General features: G+C 42.4%; 1 protein-coding gene across 1 annotated transcript in view; it reads left to right on the top strand.

The window, feature by feature from the left end:
- macf1a (microtubule actin crosslinking factor 1a) overlaps positions 1-16,247 on the top strand; it is a gene marked incomplete at its 5' end in the record, with an annotated part of 277,749 nt that overhangs the window by 200,001 nt on the left and 61,501 nt on the right. The window contains 13 exon segments of the mRNA XM_079655334.1: positions 925-1,081; positions 1,237-1,348; positions 1,972-2,034; positions 2,873-3,111; positions 3,603-3,732; positions 4,853-5,052; positions 5,596-5,823; positions 5,912-6,188; positions 8,336-8,934; positions 9,072-9,260; positions 9,731-9,937; positions 12,934-13,251; positions 13,918-14,100. Of these exon segments, the coding sequence (XP_079511460.1) occupies positions 925-1,081; positions 1,237-1,348; positions 1,972-2,034; positions 2,873-3,111; positions 3,603-3,732; positions 4,853-5,052; positions 5,596-5,823; positions 5,912-6,188; positions 8,336-8,934; positions 9,072-9,260; positions 9,731-9,937; positions 12,934-13,251; positions 13,918-14,100 (2,902 nt within the window).

Raw genomic sequence — 16,247 nt, 5'->3', positions numbered from 1 at the left:
GTGTGAAGCCCCGGAGCTAATATAAGCAGCGTGGACACGGCTCATTGTCCATCCCATAAACGGCCTACTCGTATGACCCCCAGCCCTGAATCCTGAGGGGAGAAAATAGCTGCACGATAATGATACGTCTGTTCTGTCTACGGGCCACCAGCACTTTGCAACCACAGCTAGAGGCTGAGAGAGTGAGGTCAAGGCTGAGAAAAGGAAGGCCAGTGTGAGCTTTCAAGTTTTGTCAGTTTTATTATTTTTCTAGCTCAAATTGCCTCAAGGCGCTGTACAATCTGAAGGTCAAACAACCATCTGACCTCAGACAATTTGATTGAGAAGAGAAAAGTAAACACAAAATATTTTGAAAGGGGAAAACATGGGAGAAACCTCAGCAACAGATGGATTCCTCTCCAAGAACAAACATACATGCAATAAATAAACGTGTATTATTTTCATTTTGAGTATCAGAAATGCTTTTCACCAAATGCTGCTCTATTGTATTGATTATTTGGACAATCAGATATTTGCAGATATAGAGACACAATTTCATATAATATGCCTATTTTACAAAATCAGTTTACATTCATATCAACTCACAAAAAGCAACTTAACCAGGATGTGACTATGTTATAACTGTAGGAAGGGTGGGTGCCTAGAAGGAAATAGTTAAGTGATGTGCCATGGGAATTTCCCCACAATGTTTGTTGCATTAAGGATATTGTATCATTGAAATTACACATATATTCACTAATGTAACAATAAAAAACTTTAACAGACATAGGTTTACATTGCGTTAAAGTGTAGGATGGATTATTTTATTTTATCTATATTCCCACTTTATGTAACTCCTCCTCATCCTCTCTATCACTGCCTCCTACCTTCTCTTTCTTTCTTTTTCTATAACATTTCCTCTCTTCCTCTGTCTGCCTCCGACAGATTTGCTGCCCTCCAGGCCTGTGAGCAGCAGCTCCTGCAGTTCCGCGGGCTCTCCGGCTCCCTCCTCAGGTGGCTCCAGACAGGGCAGGACCAGCTGGCGGCCAAAGAGGCCAACCTCAACACAGAGAGCTTGCAGAGGAGAGTCCAGCAGCTCAAGGTGTGTGTGTCTCATCATTCATTCATAACAAATGAGTCAAAAGCCATGCCTTCCACTGGTTAAAAAAAAGTCAAACATCTACATGCCGTTTGAATCCCGACTATATCATGTGTTCTTAAGCCACAATGACTCAGCAAATTGTATCTTGCCTCCAGGACTTGCTGGATGACTGGGAGTCTCAGGGAGGAAGAGTTCAGGATCTGAACAAGACGGGCTCTGAGCTGGAGTCGCTCATCATCGACATCACCGCTCCTAAGACCAAAACTGGTAAGAGACGTCAAACATATAAAACCCTCAACTCTCAGTTTAAATTACTTATTTATAATAAGGGCTTTTTTACAAGATGATGTAAAAAATAATGGGAGGGAAAATAATCACCAAGGGGTTTATAAAATGATTTGACCGGAGAGAAAAACAGAACTGAAAAACAAAATATGAACACAAGGGAGCAGGAAGAAGGCAGAATAGAGCGAAACAGAATATATTATAATTTGCATTTAGAATCACTACTTCTGTTATAATAACACATTTTTTGGTACAGCTCATCTGTGATGGTTCCAGGGGTCATAATATGTATTTCTTTTTTTAAATGTAAAGTGCAGACAAATGCAACAAAGCCACCAATCTCAAAAATTGTTTTAGTGCTCTGTAATTAATTAAAAAGTTAAAGGCGACATTTTGAGAAAGTCAAATAACTTTGTTAGTTGGATAACAAAGCAGATTTCACACATTTGATACACTCATTACATTTCGATGTAATTGAAGCGTATTGGTATCGTACATGACTGCATCACTTCTGTCGTCTGTTTCCACCGCTTTTGGTCCTGTTTTCTGTATGACCTTGTACAAGTGTTGTAGTGCACTGTCTCAGTCCGCTGTGTCCCTCCCAGGTCTTCCTCACATCAATGGCTCGGCAGGGCCCAGCAGTGTCAATGGCATCCACACCTGTAAAGGTGAGATCTCCCTCTAGCTCTCTTTCTCTTTCAGTTCCTCCTCAAAATGAGTACAACAAAAGCTTCCTTGAGTTTGGCTCCTGTTATGTCGCTGGTCACTTTATATGATGACTCTTAAATGATTACTGTTTTCTTTTTCATCTGTCCTGTCTCCATCAGCTGTCTGTCCATGCAAATATCTGTCTGTGGCATTTGGCCAATGCAAAATAAATATTGCCCTGTTTACATGTACTAGCTGTCCGATGGCTCAACTGTATACCTTATTAGCATTAGCAAATTAGCATTGTCCTACAGGTCACACTCCCAGGGGTCCTGACACTCAAAATATGTCTAAAAAAACAACACAAGACACCCAAAATACATACACATAACGATTATAAAGACATTTAAGACAACATCAAAGTTTCAAAACTACAAAAAGACACACAAGACGACTACACATAGATGCAAAACTTTGAAAAATTGCACAAGACAATCAAAGAGATGGAAAACTCAAACAACTCCAAACAATAACCTCAAGGAGATGCAATAAAATACCACAAATATACATAAAACTACCACATAGAAACCTAACATAGATGTTAAGCGACTAAAACAAGTCACGAATTGTGACTCTTTGTGTTTGGTGGTCTTGGTTCATGTAGACTGGGTTTGGGGGCTTCCAGCATTTCTGTGCCCAGGGGCCCATTCTCACACAATCCATCCATGCTTATTACCCTACCTTACTATATGTGTTGACTTTATTTTTCTTACATTACCTATCTTTTTGTGTTTGTTTCTGCTAATCTCAATAGCAATATGCTAATCCATGTCCTCCTTTCCCTCACTGTGCCCTCAGACCTGACGGAGCTCCAGGTAGCCGTGTCTGATGTGAACGGTCGGTATGAGGCGCTGGGGGGGGATCTGAAGGAGCGCGTGGGCAGACAGGAAGTGTCTCTGGAGCTGAGGCAGAAGGCCGGGCAGGGCGCTGAGGAGCTGAAGAGCTGGCTGACAGACAGGGAGAGCAGCCTGAGACAGGGACAGACCGCCTCCCCCTCCAAACCGGAGGTGGTCCGCGCCCAGGCCCAGGAGAACAAGGTAGGACCGGATCCCTCTATTGGGCTTTTCTCTAACAATGAAAATCATGTAATAAGATCACGGTATATACTCCTAAGAGTATACTTTTTTTAGTCCTTCAGCTATTTTGGACTCATTGTATATAATTCAATTATAGATGATTGCAATATTATAATATATTAATGTTATTAATTAGTGCAACTGTCTTTATTTTTTTATTTTTTTGGGGTCTTCAAAAATAAATAAATAAAACATAATAAGATATATTACAATCTTTACCTGTTGTTTAAAGTCTTTAAACATTGAAATTATTTGTAACCAAATAAATTATTTTAAAATGTAGCTTTTTTAATCTATTTTCATTTATGAAATCTGCAGGAGAGTGACATGGACACATTACATTGTCTTTCCTGCTAAACTCACACATCAGGACTCTCTTTGCCTCATCTAAGTTATGAAGTCATATGAAATAGATGCAGTATTTAACTGCTGGTCTTCTTCCCGTCCTCCAGGCTCTGCTCTCAGAGCTGGCGGAGCACTCTGGGAAGGTGGAGGAGCTGAAGAGCTCGCTGAGGAAACTGATCGCTGACAATCCAGATTCTCCTGAGGCCGACACCTGGAGGCAGCAGCTGCAGGAGATAGGTGTGTGCTAAAGATGACACAAAAATACATGAGGGCGTTTGACAAGATGACGGGAGCCACTTTACAGAAACTGGAGGCAGAAACTATAGTCAAATGATGGGGGGGACAGCTTTGAGGAATACTTTGCAGTACAAGTCAAAGACCCTGTGTAGCCATTATGAAGAAAAACCCAGATACAGAGAAGGGACAAGGCCTGAGGGATTTAAATAATCATCCAATTAGAGAAATATGATCAGTGAAAACAGTCGGTGAACTTATGTTACGTTATGTCTGTCTTGCATGTAATTTATTTTCTTATTGGCAATAGTTTGTAATGAAAATATTTGAAATAAAGGTTGATTGTTCTTTTGTTAGGTTATACCTGGGCAAAATCCAGGGTATATTGGCAGAAGATGAATATGTCTTTCAATATTTTTTGGCTCCTAGCAAGAAAGCCATCACGCAGGAATGGCTGCAGCCTTCCAACAACGGATGACTGCACTGCCAATGAAATAAACTACCATGTAAAAAAACACTGGAAACAAAAGGAGTTTAATTGAGGCGCAAAAGAAAATGTGTTTAAAAACTGAGATAAGATGAAAACAAGATTAGGTATCCTTACTGTGGTGTGTTTTGAAAACCGTTAAAAAGAAGGTGGTATGGAGCCTCTGAATTTGAAATACTTTTTCGAGACATGGCGAGGAACCGAGGAATCGATATAATCCAGGGACAGAGTGGGAAGTGTTCTTTTCAAAGATATTTTTTGTCTTGCATATCTGATATTTTTACCAGCCTCCTATGATGTAACCAAGACAGAAATATTTAAGGTGAAATCCAAGAAGGGGGCCTTTTATATGTCAGATTCGATAATGCCTTTTCATAGCCATTTGGACTGAATACACACACACACTGATGGATGCCCAGAAAATGAGTCATAGTGGGAGAAGGAGAGAATAATTAGGAGGAGGGACAAAGGGTGAAATCATTTAAATAGTTTTCTTCTACACATTGATTCACTTTGGATTTCATCTCTATTATTGATATTATTTCATATTACCCTTTATTTTTCATAACCCCCAAAAATTACAAACACGTGCAGCAACATTTTTCATAACCCACTCTCAATTGACTACTCTCCCAGACTCGCGCTGGCAGATGGCCAATCAGACGGCAGCGCAGAGACAGACGGAGCTGGAGACGTGTGCTGATAGGCTGGGCAGCTTCGCCTCAGCGGCCAGTCAGCTGGGCCCCTGGCTGAGGGAGAAGGAGCTGATGATGAGCGTGCTGGGGCCCCTGAGCATCGACCCCAACATGCTGAACACACAGAAGCAGCAAGCACAGGTTAGTGATGGAAGACAGGGATAACACCAAGTGATACAAAACATTAATATGTACGCAAACACACACACAATGTGGTAATCCATACACAAAATCCAGCAGAAGGAGAAATACATCAAGAAAAAAAACGGAATAATGACAAAAGCTAATGTGTATTAGTACCGGTAATTTCATTGGCTGTTAATACAACATATACTCCTTCATACTCTTATTTTGACATTCAAATGCACTTATCATGAACTCAGGCTGATAGTATGAAAATATTTGATACATTTTCAAGACATATGTGTACATTAAATTACAAGTTATGTGTTAATATTTAGTTAGCATTGTATAAAAAAAGTCAAGTTGTTACATTTATATAAAAAATGTATTCGATTTATCCAAATCCTAATTTTAATAATTTCTTAAAATTAAAAACAATAATAATAAAACCCTGCTTCTCTAAATGCTATTTTTTATTTATCAAACAAAAAACGTACTTTTTGATTAAAATATTTATTTCATTCAAATTATTATTTGAATCTCTCCTCGTTTATCTTCCAGTTCATGCTGCGTGAGTTCGACACGAGGCGGCCGCAGTTTGAGCAGCTGACCCAGTCTGCGGAGGGAATCCTTTCCCAGACTGGGGACTCTGCTCAGGACCCCAAGGACCTGGCGGAGGTGCGGTCTGAGCTGGGCTCCATCTCCCAGCAGTGGGAGGAGCTTACCAACCGACTGACCCAGAGGTCAAACCACATCGACCAGGCACAAGGAACCAGCGAACAGTACCAGGTAAGCCAGATTGACTTGACAGTATGGATTCATGTTATACTGTCACTATGACGCCATTATTTCCTAACCCCCCTCCTCCCCCGCCCAGGCCCTGCTCAGAGAGCTCTCCTCCAGTGTTTCTGCTCTGGGGGAGAGGTTGGATGGTCAGGCCTCGCTGAGCGCTCAGCCCGAGGCGCTAAAACTCCGCCTACAGGAGACAGGTGAGATCCGCTCTGAGCTGGAGAGGCGGCGCTGCGAGCTGGGCGAGGCGGAGAGGCTCTGCAGCGAGCTGAGCAGCATCGTGGCCGAGCCGTACCTGAAGGAGGAGCTGATTAAACGTCTGCAGAGCGTCAGCGCCCCGCTCAGGAGTTTAGAGGAGCGCGCAGGTTGGTGGACTTCATGTGGTTGATATGTGCTTTTAGTGAGTTTAATGACACAATGGTCCCTTTTTCCTTATAGATGGTCATGACCGGGGTAAATATTAAATTGTCCTACTGTATATTGAAAACTGAAATTAAATACATTTGTAAACATGAATCACACATTAGTGACTACTAAAAACAACAAAATCCAATCTAAATCAATATATTAGTCTTATGATAATGGAAATTACATTTGCCTTTATCCACCAGATAATCTGTCAACAGTCATTACAGACCCAAATCATTAATTTTTTATAGAATTTTGGACATGATGATCAGTTATAGTTCTCCTTTGATTCATGTACTAAGTACGTACATTTCTCAAAATTAAAGACTGCAAAGTGTTCTGGTATGTTTATGCTTTACTTATATGCAGGTAGTAATTTTCTCTACAGAGGTAATGATCTACTACAGGGGTGCCCACACTTTTTTGGCTGGTGAGCTACTTTTGAAATGACCAGCTCACCGAGGTCTACCAACCAAAAATAAAATCCCAAATTGCAAGGGTTGCTGAATAACACGTTTTATTTTTACATGGGATAACTACAATAGGGCTGCAACAAACGACTAATTTGATAATCGATTAATCTATCGATTAATGAAACGATTAATGGACTATTCGGACTATTACTGTGTGCCTTGCACAATTTTCCAAGCGCTCTTATTTAGCCATCAACTTTTAGATTTAGTTTGAGGTTGTTTTAGGCATGTGGAAACTAACAATGAAGACAATAAAGATGAATACTTGATTCAAAAATCCATATATTATTAGATTAACTAAACACATTTTGAACAAAATTAACATTGCTTTTTATTTAAATAAAATAAATAATATTTCACATCAAAAGAAACAACAATGTTTTAACAAATCGTATTAAATAATCTGATGACAGAACTGTAAACAGAATAGCTGAAACTTTAATAAAATTAATAACTCAGTTACCTTTAATTTGTATAATGGAGTTAACTCCGTGTGTTGCTGCTCGCATACATAACACCTGACGTGGAAACCTGGTGGAAACGTTACTCGTGGATGGGGCTGCAGCGCTACTAGAAAGACAATCGAACCCGGTGCATTCCTCCGTCTGAATGTGGTGCACTTTTGCTAAATGTTTAGACAAATTGCTCGTGTTACCGCCCTTACATGTTAAACACTCTTGGCAAGGAGCATTGTCCACCTCAAGACGGGTAACATTTAACCGCACCTTGGAGCGCTTCTCTCCGCCATCTCCTCCGTGTGTTGCTGCATGTAGCAGCCGCGTGTGTGTAAACTGCCCCGCCCCCCTCGCACACAGACGGGGGAGAGAGAGATCTCGTCTGGATTGGAAAGGTCGAAAATACACCGACCATAGACGCATTTGTTTGCATGTTAGAAACGAGTTGGCGACACTAAGACTGCGAGATAATGTTTGTGTAGCAATAATACATGACCTTTCTCTTTCTCAACTCGCTACTCGGAGGGAAGTCGCTGTCATATGCCTTGTGAACACTCCGATAATGCCTCTCCACGTTACCTTTCTTTGGCAGAGCGACGCTTGCTTTACAAATAAGGCAAATAACCTTTGAATGTGACATCACAAAAAAAGATTCTCCCTCCCATTCTGTGTGGAAGTGGTATGTCTTTAGCTTTTTGCTCGGTCCCGCACTCATTTTGTTGTTTGTCTCTTGTTTGTCTCTCCTGGCACTTGACTGATTTTGTATCGCTTTGCATTCTGGGTTAACAGACTGGAAAGCGATAGGTCGCTTTTTCTGTCAATCAAGTCAACTCCTGAATTAAGTGGCAGGGAGGCCAAGGGAGGAGGGATCAAAACCTGTTTTGGCTATTTTAACGGAGCTGGATTTTTTTTTTATGAATGACTCGCGATCTACCAGCATTGCCCCCGCGGTCGACGTACTGGGCACCTCTGATCTACTATGATGATGACAAGTTGATGTGGTCAAACCATATTCTCTTCCAAACGTAATCCCTTCAGCTGTAATAGGAATAGTGTTTTGATTTCAATGAAACTGACAAATCCACCAAAAATAAATACAACAAAAGTCTTTCTTTTAGTTTGAAAGAGCTTCTCAGTGTTTATGTTTGTATATCCCTGTGTTTTTCTTTCCTCTAGCTGACGGGCTGTCTCAGCTCCAGGCCGCTCTGTCGTCCACGCAGCAGTTCCAGCAGATGTTTGAGGAGCTGCGCTCGTGGCTCGACAAGCAGTCGGATCCCAGAGCGTCTTCCCCAGACTCCCTGCCCTGTCAGCCGCAGGCCATCCGCTCCCTGCTGGCTCAGACTGACGACCTCCAGCGGGGGGTCGCCAGTCAGAGAGGCTCCTACGAGCTTCTGCAGGCCGAGGGAGCGTCGCTGCTCGCCTCTCTCCCCGCCGGCGGAGAGGAGCGCTCTGCCCTGCAGTCTCGCCTGGCCTCCTTGAAACAGGACTGGGATGGGATGAACCAGAAGATCGCGGATCGAGAGAGCAGACTGAAAGCCACACTCGGCAAAGCAGAAACCTACCAACAGCACAAGGCCGAGCTGGTACCGTGGTTAGCGGAGTGTGAGGGGAAAGATGCTGAGATCCAGCCATCACTGGACCCTGCGGCGCTGGATAAAGCCCTGCAGAAGGGCCGAGGTCTATCACTGGACATCGAAAGACGACAACCCCTCCTCGAGGCCTTCAACACAGCAGCAGATCAGCTGCTGGAGCAATGCTGCATCGGGGACGAAGAGGTACGTACTTCTACGTTGGTTTCTACTCTCAAGTGTGTTTTTTATTATTAAGCTTGAGGAATTTGGGTGTATGTTAGCTTGTTTTTATTTGTGGTCTTTAAAAGTCACAGCTAAACTGATGAACTTGTGTTCTGCAGGTACGAGATGAGAAGGCCCAGCTGAACCGCAGGGTGGACGGACTGGGGGAGAGGCTCCATCAGCGCTCCTCCCAGCTGGAGGAGCTGGCTGGACGTCTGAAGGAGTTTGAGGAGGGCAGGCAGGCAGCGGAGAGGAGGCTGGAGGCCGCCAAGCACCAAATTGAAGTCCAGGAGGCTCTGGGTCCACAGGTAGAAAAAGACGACTGTGTTCATGTTGCTTTTATTGTTCTTTAAAAAGTCTCTTTTACTCTATACCAAAGGGTAAACACTTAACTGAGTTAAAGACCCTTCATAACCCCATCTATGGGACAGACAACATGATATGGCTTTTGATGACTGGTTACCCTAAACTTCATATAAATATAAGAATACAATATTTACTTAATTTCAAATATGTTTTTTTAATAAATATGTATTATCTATTTAAGTAGATTTTTTTCAACATGTATTTACTTATTTTGACAGTATAGCATTAATTTGTTATTATAATAAAATGTATTGTTGTATGTGATGACATATTGAGGGTAGCGGTGATTGTGCACTCCTCTCAATATAAATATGTATTATACAAAAGTGGCAAATAGAATATGACTACTATGGTTTCTATGAAGAAATAAATAAAAGCTTTGGCGCTTTGTGTTTCCTTCTCTCCCCCCCAGGCGTGCAGTGCTAAGAGCCTGGAGCGTCTGAGGAGTCAGCAGGAGGGTCTCCGCTCCCTGAAGCCTCAGGTGGTGTACCTCAGGGACCTGGCCCAGGGTCTGGTGCAGGACGCCCCGCAGACACCGGGGGGCAGCACCGAGGGCGCCAAGGGGCTCCAGGAGCAGGCCAGGGGCACGGAGAAGGAGTATGAAGACGTCACTGACAAGGTGAGGAGCAGAGTCAGGGAAAGAGAAGAACAGTGGATATATTATTGCTTTTCTTTGTTGTAAATGCTCCAGGTTTGGATAATGATAATTGCACAGAAGGACATCAAACATGCCTCAACATCTCTCTCTTAATGAAAGCTATGACACAGTGTTGTAGTCAAGTCAAGGGGGTGGGGGGGGGTGAGGGAGGCGCTCGTGAATTGTTGTTACGGAAAGAGAGGGGTTTTAGGTTGCCATAAGGCTGTTGACGGTGTTATTATGGGCAACATCCATTGGTTGGTTTTGTGGCACATTTGTAATGCTGTGCAAACTCGGGCAAGCACGCAGGCAAACTTGAGGAGCGCACACACAGGGTGGAGAGGTTGAGCGATGGAGAGAAAGGGAGGGAGAGAGAGAGAGATTGAGCGAGGCAGAGAGTGTGTGCAGCGGTCTGCTTGCGCACAGAGCAGTTTGTGAGAGACCCTGCTTGAGAGTCAATTTCTCTTCAAAATATTATTGATTGCCAGCCTCCCTTGTCCCTGGCTGGCTTGCTAGCTCGTTGGTAACGTAACCGATTTCTTCTAATGTGCCTGCATCTGGCACTGAGTTGCCATATTCCTTTCATGAACCACTTCCTGATATCCAGTGTTGCAGATAAATATAAATGATAATAGCCAAACTAACCTAGCAAGAGTAAACTGACAGGCTGCTGTGCCGCATCTCAGTCAAACACCCACATGACTCAACCCAGCGAAAAACCAGTCTCACGCGCAGCCTTTCATTCAGAGTTTCATTCAGAATTTCATTCAGAATTTCATAGCAAAATAAAAGAATGATATTAAACCAATCTTTCAACATAGTTTAAAACTAAAATAAATATTAGGACAAAGCCCTGCAAATAACAACAATAAACATAATTAAAAAAACAATTAAAATGTTGTATTCAGCCCTGATTAAAACAGCGGGCCCAAATCCTGGATGGGCCAGCCCCCATGGGGCCCGCCCATGACGCTGGGTCTGACGATGCGGGGTGTGTCTCTAGACATCTTTAGACTGGAATAGCGGGGCCCAGTACGTGAACTCGCCTCGCAGGTGCACATGCCAGGACAGAGGACATCAGACTCCAGAGAAAATTTGCTCGAGTCAATGTACAAGTCGAGTCCGAGTCATCGTGGGGGGGGGAATTCACGAGTCCGAGTCCAAGTCATCGTGCACGAGAATTCACGAGTCCGAGTCGCGTCAAACAGTGCGTGAGTCCGAGTCGAGTCACGAGTCCCGAAAATCGGCACCCGAGTCCAGGACTCGAGTATTCCATCTCTGCTAAGACAGAACAATTATATGACAACACCAACTTCTGAACACTAACGCTCATTACTGTATATCAATATGCAGTGCTGTCAACTAAACATTGATCAGGTTGCTTAATGTGATTATAAAAACATTTGACACATAACTAAGACTAAATAAATAGATGACACATTTTCCGGGCACGTTTATGTTTGAGTTTATGGATATACAGTACCATTTCTGATACAGGGCACTGATGAGATTCAGGGGGAGTTGTGTTTTTGTAGCATACTGTTTGCTCTTTACGCTTTACTCACTTTTTTCAACCTCTCCTCCTGAACCTGATTTGGATTGCCAACAAAAAGCTAGTGTATGTCCAAAATATTCTTGAGCCATATATTAAAACAATGCTGAGTCTGCAGGTAGCTGTGGAAAAACAGCAGAACATAAGAGCTGTGGAATCCTAAAAGTCATGAATTTATGTAACATTTTCCACATAAAGCTGTTATAAGTGAAAAAGAGGAGAACTATGTATAGTGAGGGTCACAGCGTGTGTGTATATGTGCCGATGTATGTGTGTTTTTGCTCAGTGTCAGTGCGCTGAGAGAGAGCAAACAACCAGAGCTGTCAGAATAGTTTGACTGTTTGACCCACAGTAGTCATACTGTATATGGTCACTGTGGGTGAAATGTAAACAGGAGGCTGGAGAATGCAGCATGCACGCTATTGCTTATTACTTATTTGATGCATTCCAGCTTCCATGTAAGGGTAGAGCTATCACAGGAGCCTTTGACTGTTTACTGTATAACACCACAGCAGCAGCCCTCTGTTATTCAGATGTCTTACTTCTCTTTTTATACTATTGATCATCTGATGTCATTGTTGTTGAGAGAAAAGTTGCCGGAGATCAGATGACTCAGATAATGCTGCTACTGTCTCCTTGTATCACCCAGACAACATCTATTTTTACATGCTGTTATGTTACATCATTTCTGGATTGGTCACACTTCATTGTGCTAGTACCTAGTAAAATATAACCCATGCTCCTGGGTTTTATTAGGGGATCACATCACCGTCCTCTATTTAGAGTTCATTTAAGGTTTGCTTAGTTGTGACTTTGTATCAATCAATCAATCAATGTCACAAATGTTACATTTGTCTCAGTGGACTTCACAGTTTGTACAGAATATCAGAGTTGCAAACGAGCTACAGCAGCCCAAAACATTTCCAGTAGCAGAAATGTGCTACAGTTTAAAAAACAATGCAAATACAAAAACACGTGAAAATTAAGAAACATCTTCCCCAACTTGAAAACACATGCGCAGCATTTAGAAGAGACTCACCAACTCGACGAAGCGCGTTACTCCTAATTCAAATGTTTTGTGCTGTTCTAGCTGCTAGTTGCTGTTTGACCTCATCGGCCACCGAACTTTTGTGATCATTTGCGATTGCACTCCAAGAAAATGCCCTGAAAAATAAAAGAATGAACAGATTTGGTAGCTTTTTTTAAAGCGTTGTTCTGTGCTTTTATTCAACAATAACAACAAATATTTACCCCGCCACCGCCTTCTCTTTTTGTGCTTTTCTTTTTATCTTTCGGCTGCAAGGCACTTAATTTAGTATTTTTCATTGTGATGCACTTGATAATGAAATACAAGTTTTGACTGGATTGCTCCTAACACCTTCTGCGCCGTCTCCTCTGTAACATCTCTCCTCTTCTCCTCCATCAGATCGAGCAGTGCTGCTCCTCCCTGGAGTCCCGACTACAGGGCGTGGGTGAGGTCCAGTCTCACGTGCGCGATGTCTTCTCTCGCATTGCCGACCTGGATGATGAGCTGGACTCCCTCGGACCAGTTGGACGCGACGCAGACTCCCTGGCCTCTCAGGCTGACGCCCTGAAGGGCTACCTGTCCCGCCTGGGCGACCTGAGGGCGGAGCTGGAGGGTCACAACACAGACTGCACCACCATGCTGCGCCGGGAGGGCTCCTCCCCCGACCTCCTGGCTCTCAGGAGGGAGACGGAGGCTCTGAGCCGCCAGGCCTGCAAGGTGAGGGAGGAGGAGGAGGAGGAGGAGGAGGAGGAGGAGGAGGAGGAGGAGGAGGAGGAGGAGGAGGAGGAGGAGGAGGAGGAGGAGGAGGAGGAGGAGGAGGAGGAGGAGGATGATAATAATTATAATAACCATGATGATCATCATGGCACAGTTATTGACAACATGAATTAGGGATGGATCTCACCCTTACGGCATCATCACCATACTTAAGTCACAATACAATAAGCAATTTTAAACATATTGCAATAACATATTTCCACTTCTTATCCTTTTTGGAGAGTGTAAAACCAAAAGATCTGAGGCAGCAGCAGGCAGACGATAATGCATAAAGAAATGTAAAAGGAAGGTAATAAAGTAAATATGAACATATATGGGGGTGAAATGCAAATGGGGAAGAAATATATATAGATACATTTATACATGAAATAAAAACAAATACAAAAATGAGTAAATCAATGTTAAAGCTAATGCAAATAAGAAATTGTAGTACATTTATTTTTAATCTTATTTTGGTCTGTTATTTTTTTATTTCTCATCAGAAATAATCTCAGCATTCAGTGGATTCAATTATGTATCGCAACACAAAATACCGCAACTCAATGCTCTGTCGATTTTTTAAATATGCGGTCACAGTTAATTAATCTTTTGCTCCTTATCCTCCAGCTCAGCGAGCGTGGCCAAGGCCGGCTGGATCAGATCGACGACGCTGCAGAGAAGGTTCGGGAATTCTACAGGCTGGTGGCCGAGCTGCAAGGCATGCTGGGAAGGGCTGAAAATGGGCTGAACTCACAGGGCATGGTCGGCACGGAGGTGGAGATGATCAAACAGCAGCTGCAGGAGTTCAAGGTAAGGGGGACTACTTCTTGCTGGTTATCTACGCGGATGAATCATATATGGATACGTGGGTAAAGTGGATTATGTCAGTGTGTATGAGTACATGTGTATTTGTCATGCTTCATGGTGTAGCTGGTAACATGAGATACTCCGACTGAATTCTGGGAGAAAAAGTTGTGTTCAGTCTGTTCCTTTCCCATCATACCACTGAAAGTCATTTGCACGGATAAACCGAAAACCTTCGGCTCAGGTTTAGGACACAGCTCTGTGTGTGCGCTATGAATAACGACATGTCATCTCTGTGGAGCCTCTGAGGAGGTCTGTGCCCATCCTTTCCTCTTGTTCAGACCTCTGGAGACCATGAAGTAACGGGGTGTGTTGGTGTGCGTGTGTGTAAGTGTGTTAAGGACTCCCGTGGTTTGTCAGGAGTTAGACGGTGAATTTGAGTCACACATCTCTCTGAAAGGCCTGACACGCTGCTGAATCACGCGGCTCTTTCTCTATAGGACACATATGATGCTTCTCTTTACATTTCCCACAATCCACCAACACTTTCTTAGACATTCTTTATGATGTATAGTCACCGCCCTGCTTATGCTTTGAACTTGTTAGCGTCATCATGGTAAAGTACAGTAACAATTCAATAACCTTGCAAATCAGACGTCTCTTTTCTTACTATCAATTAACAACATGTGGTTCTCTAAACAATACCATTATGTTGCTTTGATCAATCTGCAAACAGTTAAACAATGACTCGATTCCTTGATTATCAAAATAGTTGGTGATTATTTTTTATGACAAAACAATTCCTATAATTATTTGCATTGCCAAAATCAAATTACTCAAAGATGTGACACAAATAGATGTTTTCATTTATATTAAGCAAGGGAATGTAAATACAAAATTAAAAAGGTTTTAAGATGTGAGGATCATACAAAAGAAGCAACATTGCTAACACATGTTGAGTAGAAAAGCCTGAAGAGTAAAGTAGGTATAAAAACAAACAATTATTTATGCAGTACGTTTGTAATAGTTCAATATTTATTTTATGACATTTGAAAAGAAAATACAAAAATTACAATTTCCCAGAGCCCAGTGTTACATCTTCAAATTAGGTCCAAAATATGGCCCTCAATGTTTTTATTTACAAAAAAAGAACTGTAAATCCATCCCATTTGTGAAGCTTGAATCCACAATTATGAGGTATTTTTGGAAATAAAGGATTTATTATAATGATAACAATTATTGTTGATTCATTTTAATATAGGATATAGAGTTATCCTCTCATTAAATAAGAAAAATAAAACACATTAATAGCTACTATGCTAAAAAGTGAGGGTACTCACTCATGTTGGTTAGTTTAATACCTGTGTGTATTTAGAGAAAAAGAGCAGGCCTCACATAAACACATTCAGTAGTAGTTGATTGTTTCCTTAGCATCGGGGCTGACCTCAGGAATGGGCCTGGTATTTCATTACTCCTCCGCTGCTCTCTTCATGGCTGCACACGTCTCTTTCAGTCTCTCTTCTGTCATTAAACGGCACGTTTTCTTGCCATGATGTCATATCCTGTCCACTTTAGAAAGTATTTAAGTGTGTGAGGGGCGGGCTCAGGAGAAGTATGCACCAAATCCCAGCAGAGGGTTGTGTGTGTGTGTGTGTGTGTGTGTGTGTGTGTGTGTGTGTGTGTGTGTGTGTGTGTGTGTGTGTGTGTGTGTGTGTGTGTGTGTGTGTGTGTGTGTGTGTGTGTGTGTGTGTGTGTGTGTGTGTGTGTGTGTGTGTGTGTGTGTGTGTGTGTGTGTGTGTGTGTGTGTGTGTGTGTGTGTGTGTGTGTGTTTTCTTTAGGATTCTAGTGTTTTGAGCATTAATCATTTTCATACATTTGGAAAATGTAGTAGGACTCCTGCTCGTTCTTCAGAGAATGATCGACTCCACTATTGAGAACACGTGTGGGCGGATCAAAAATTCATGATTCTTTTCATACACATTCCTGCTTTAACATTCCTACTGTCTCTCCTTTTATCTTCTTTTAATTTGGGTATTTAATAAAACATCTCTTTCCTTTAAGTAATGACCTCCTCTTCATCCCTTCTCTCTGTTTCTGGGTCTCTCGTCCTCCTCCGCCCTCGCTGCATGCTGAGTAAATGTGTGGCAGAGAAC

Source organism: Notothenia rossii (genome assembly GCF_949606895.1).
Source record: "Notothenia rossii genome assembly, chromosome: 10".
Classification (NCBI taxonomy): Eukaryota; Metazoa; Chordata; class Actinopteri; order Perciformes; family Nototheniidae; genus Notothenia; species Notothenia rossii.
This window is presented reverse-complemented; position numbering and strand designations above follow the sequence as displayed.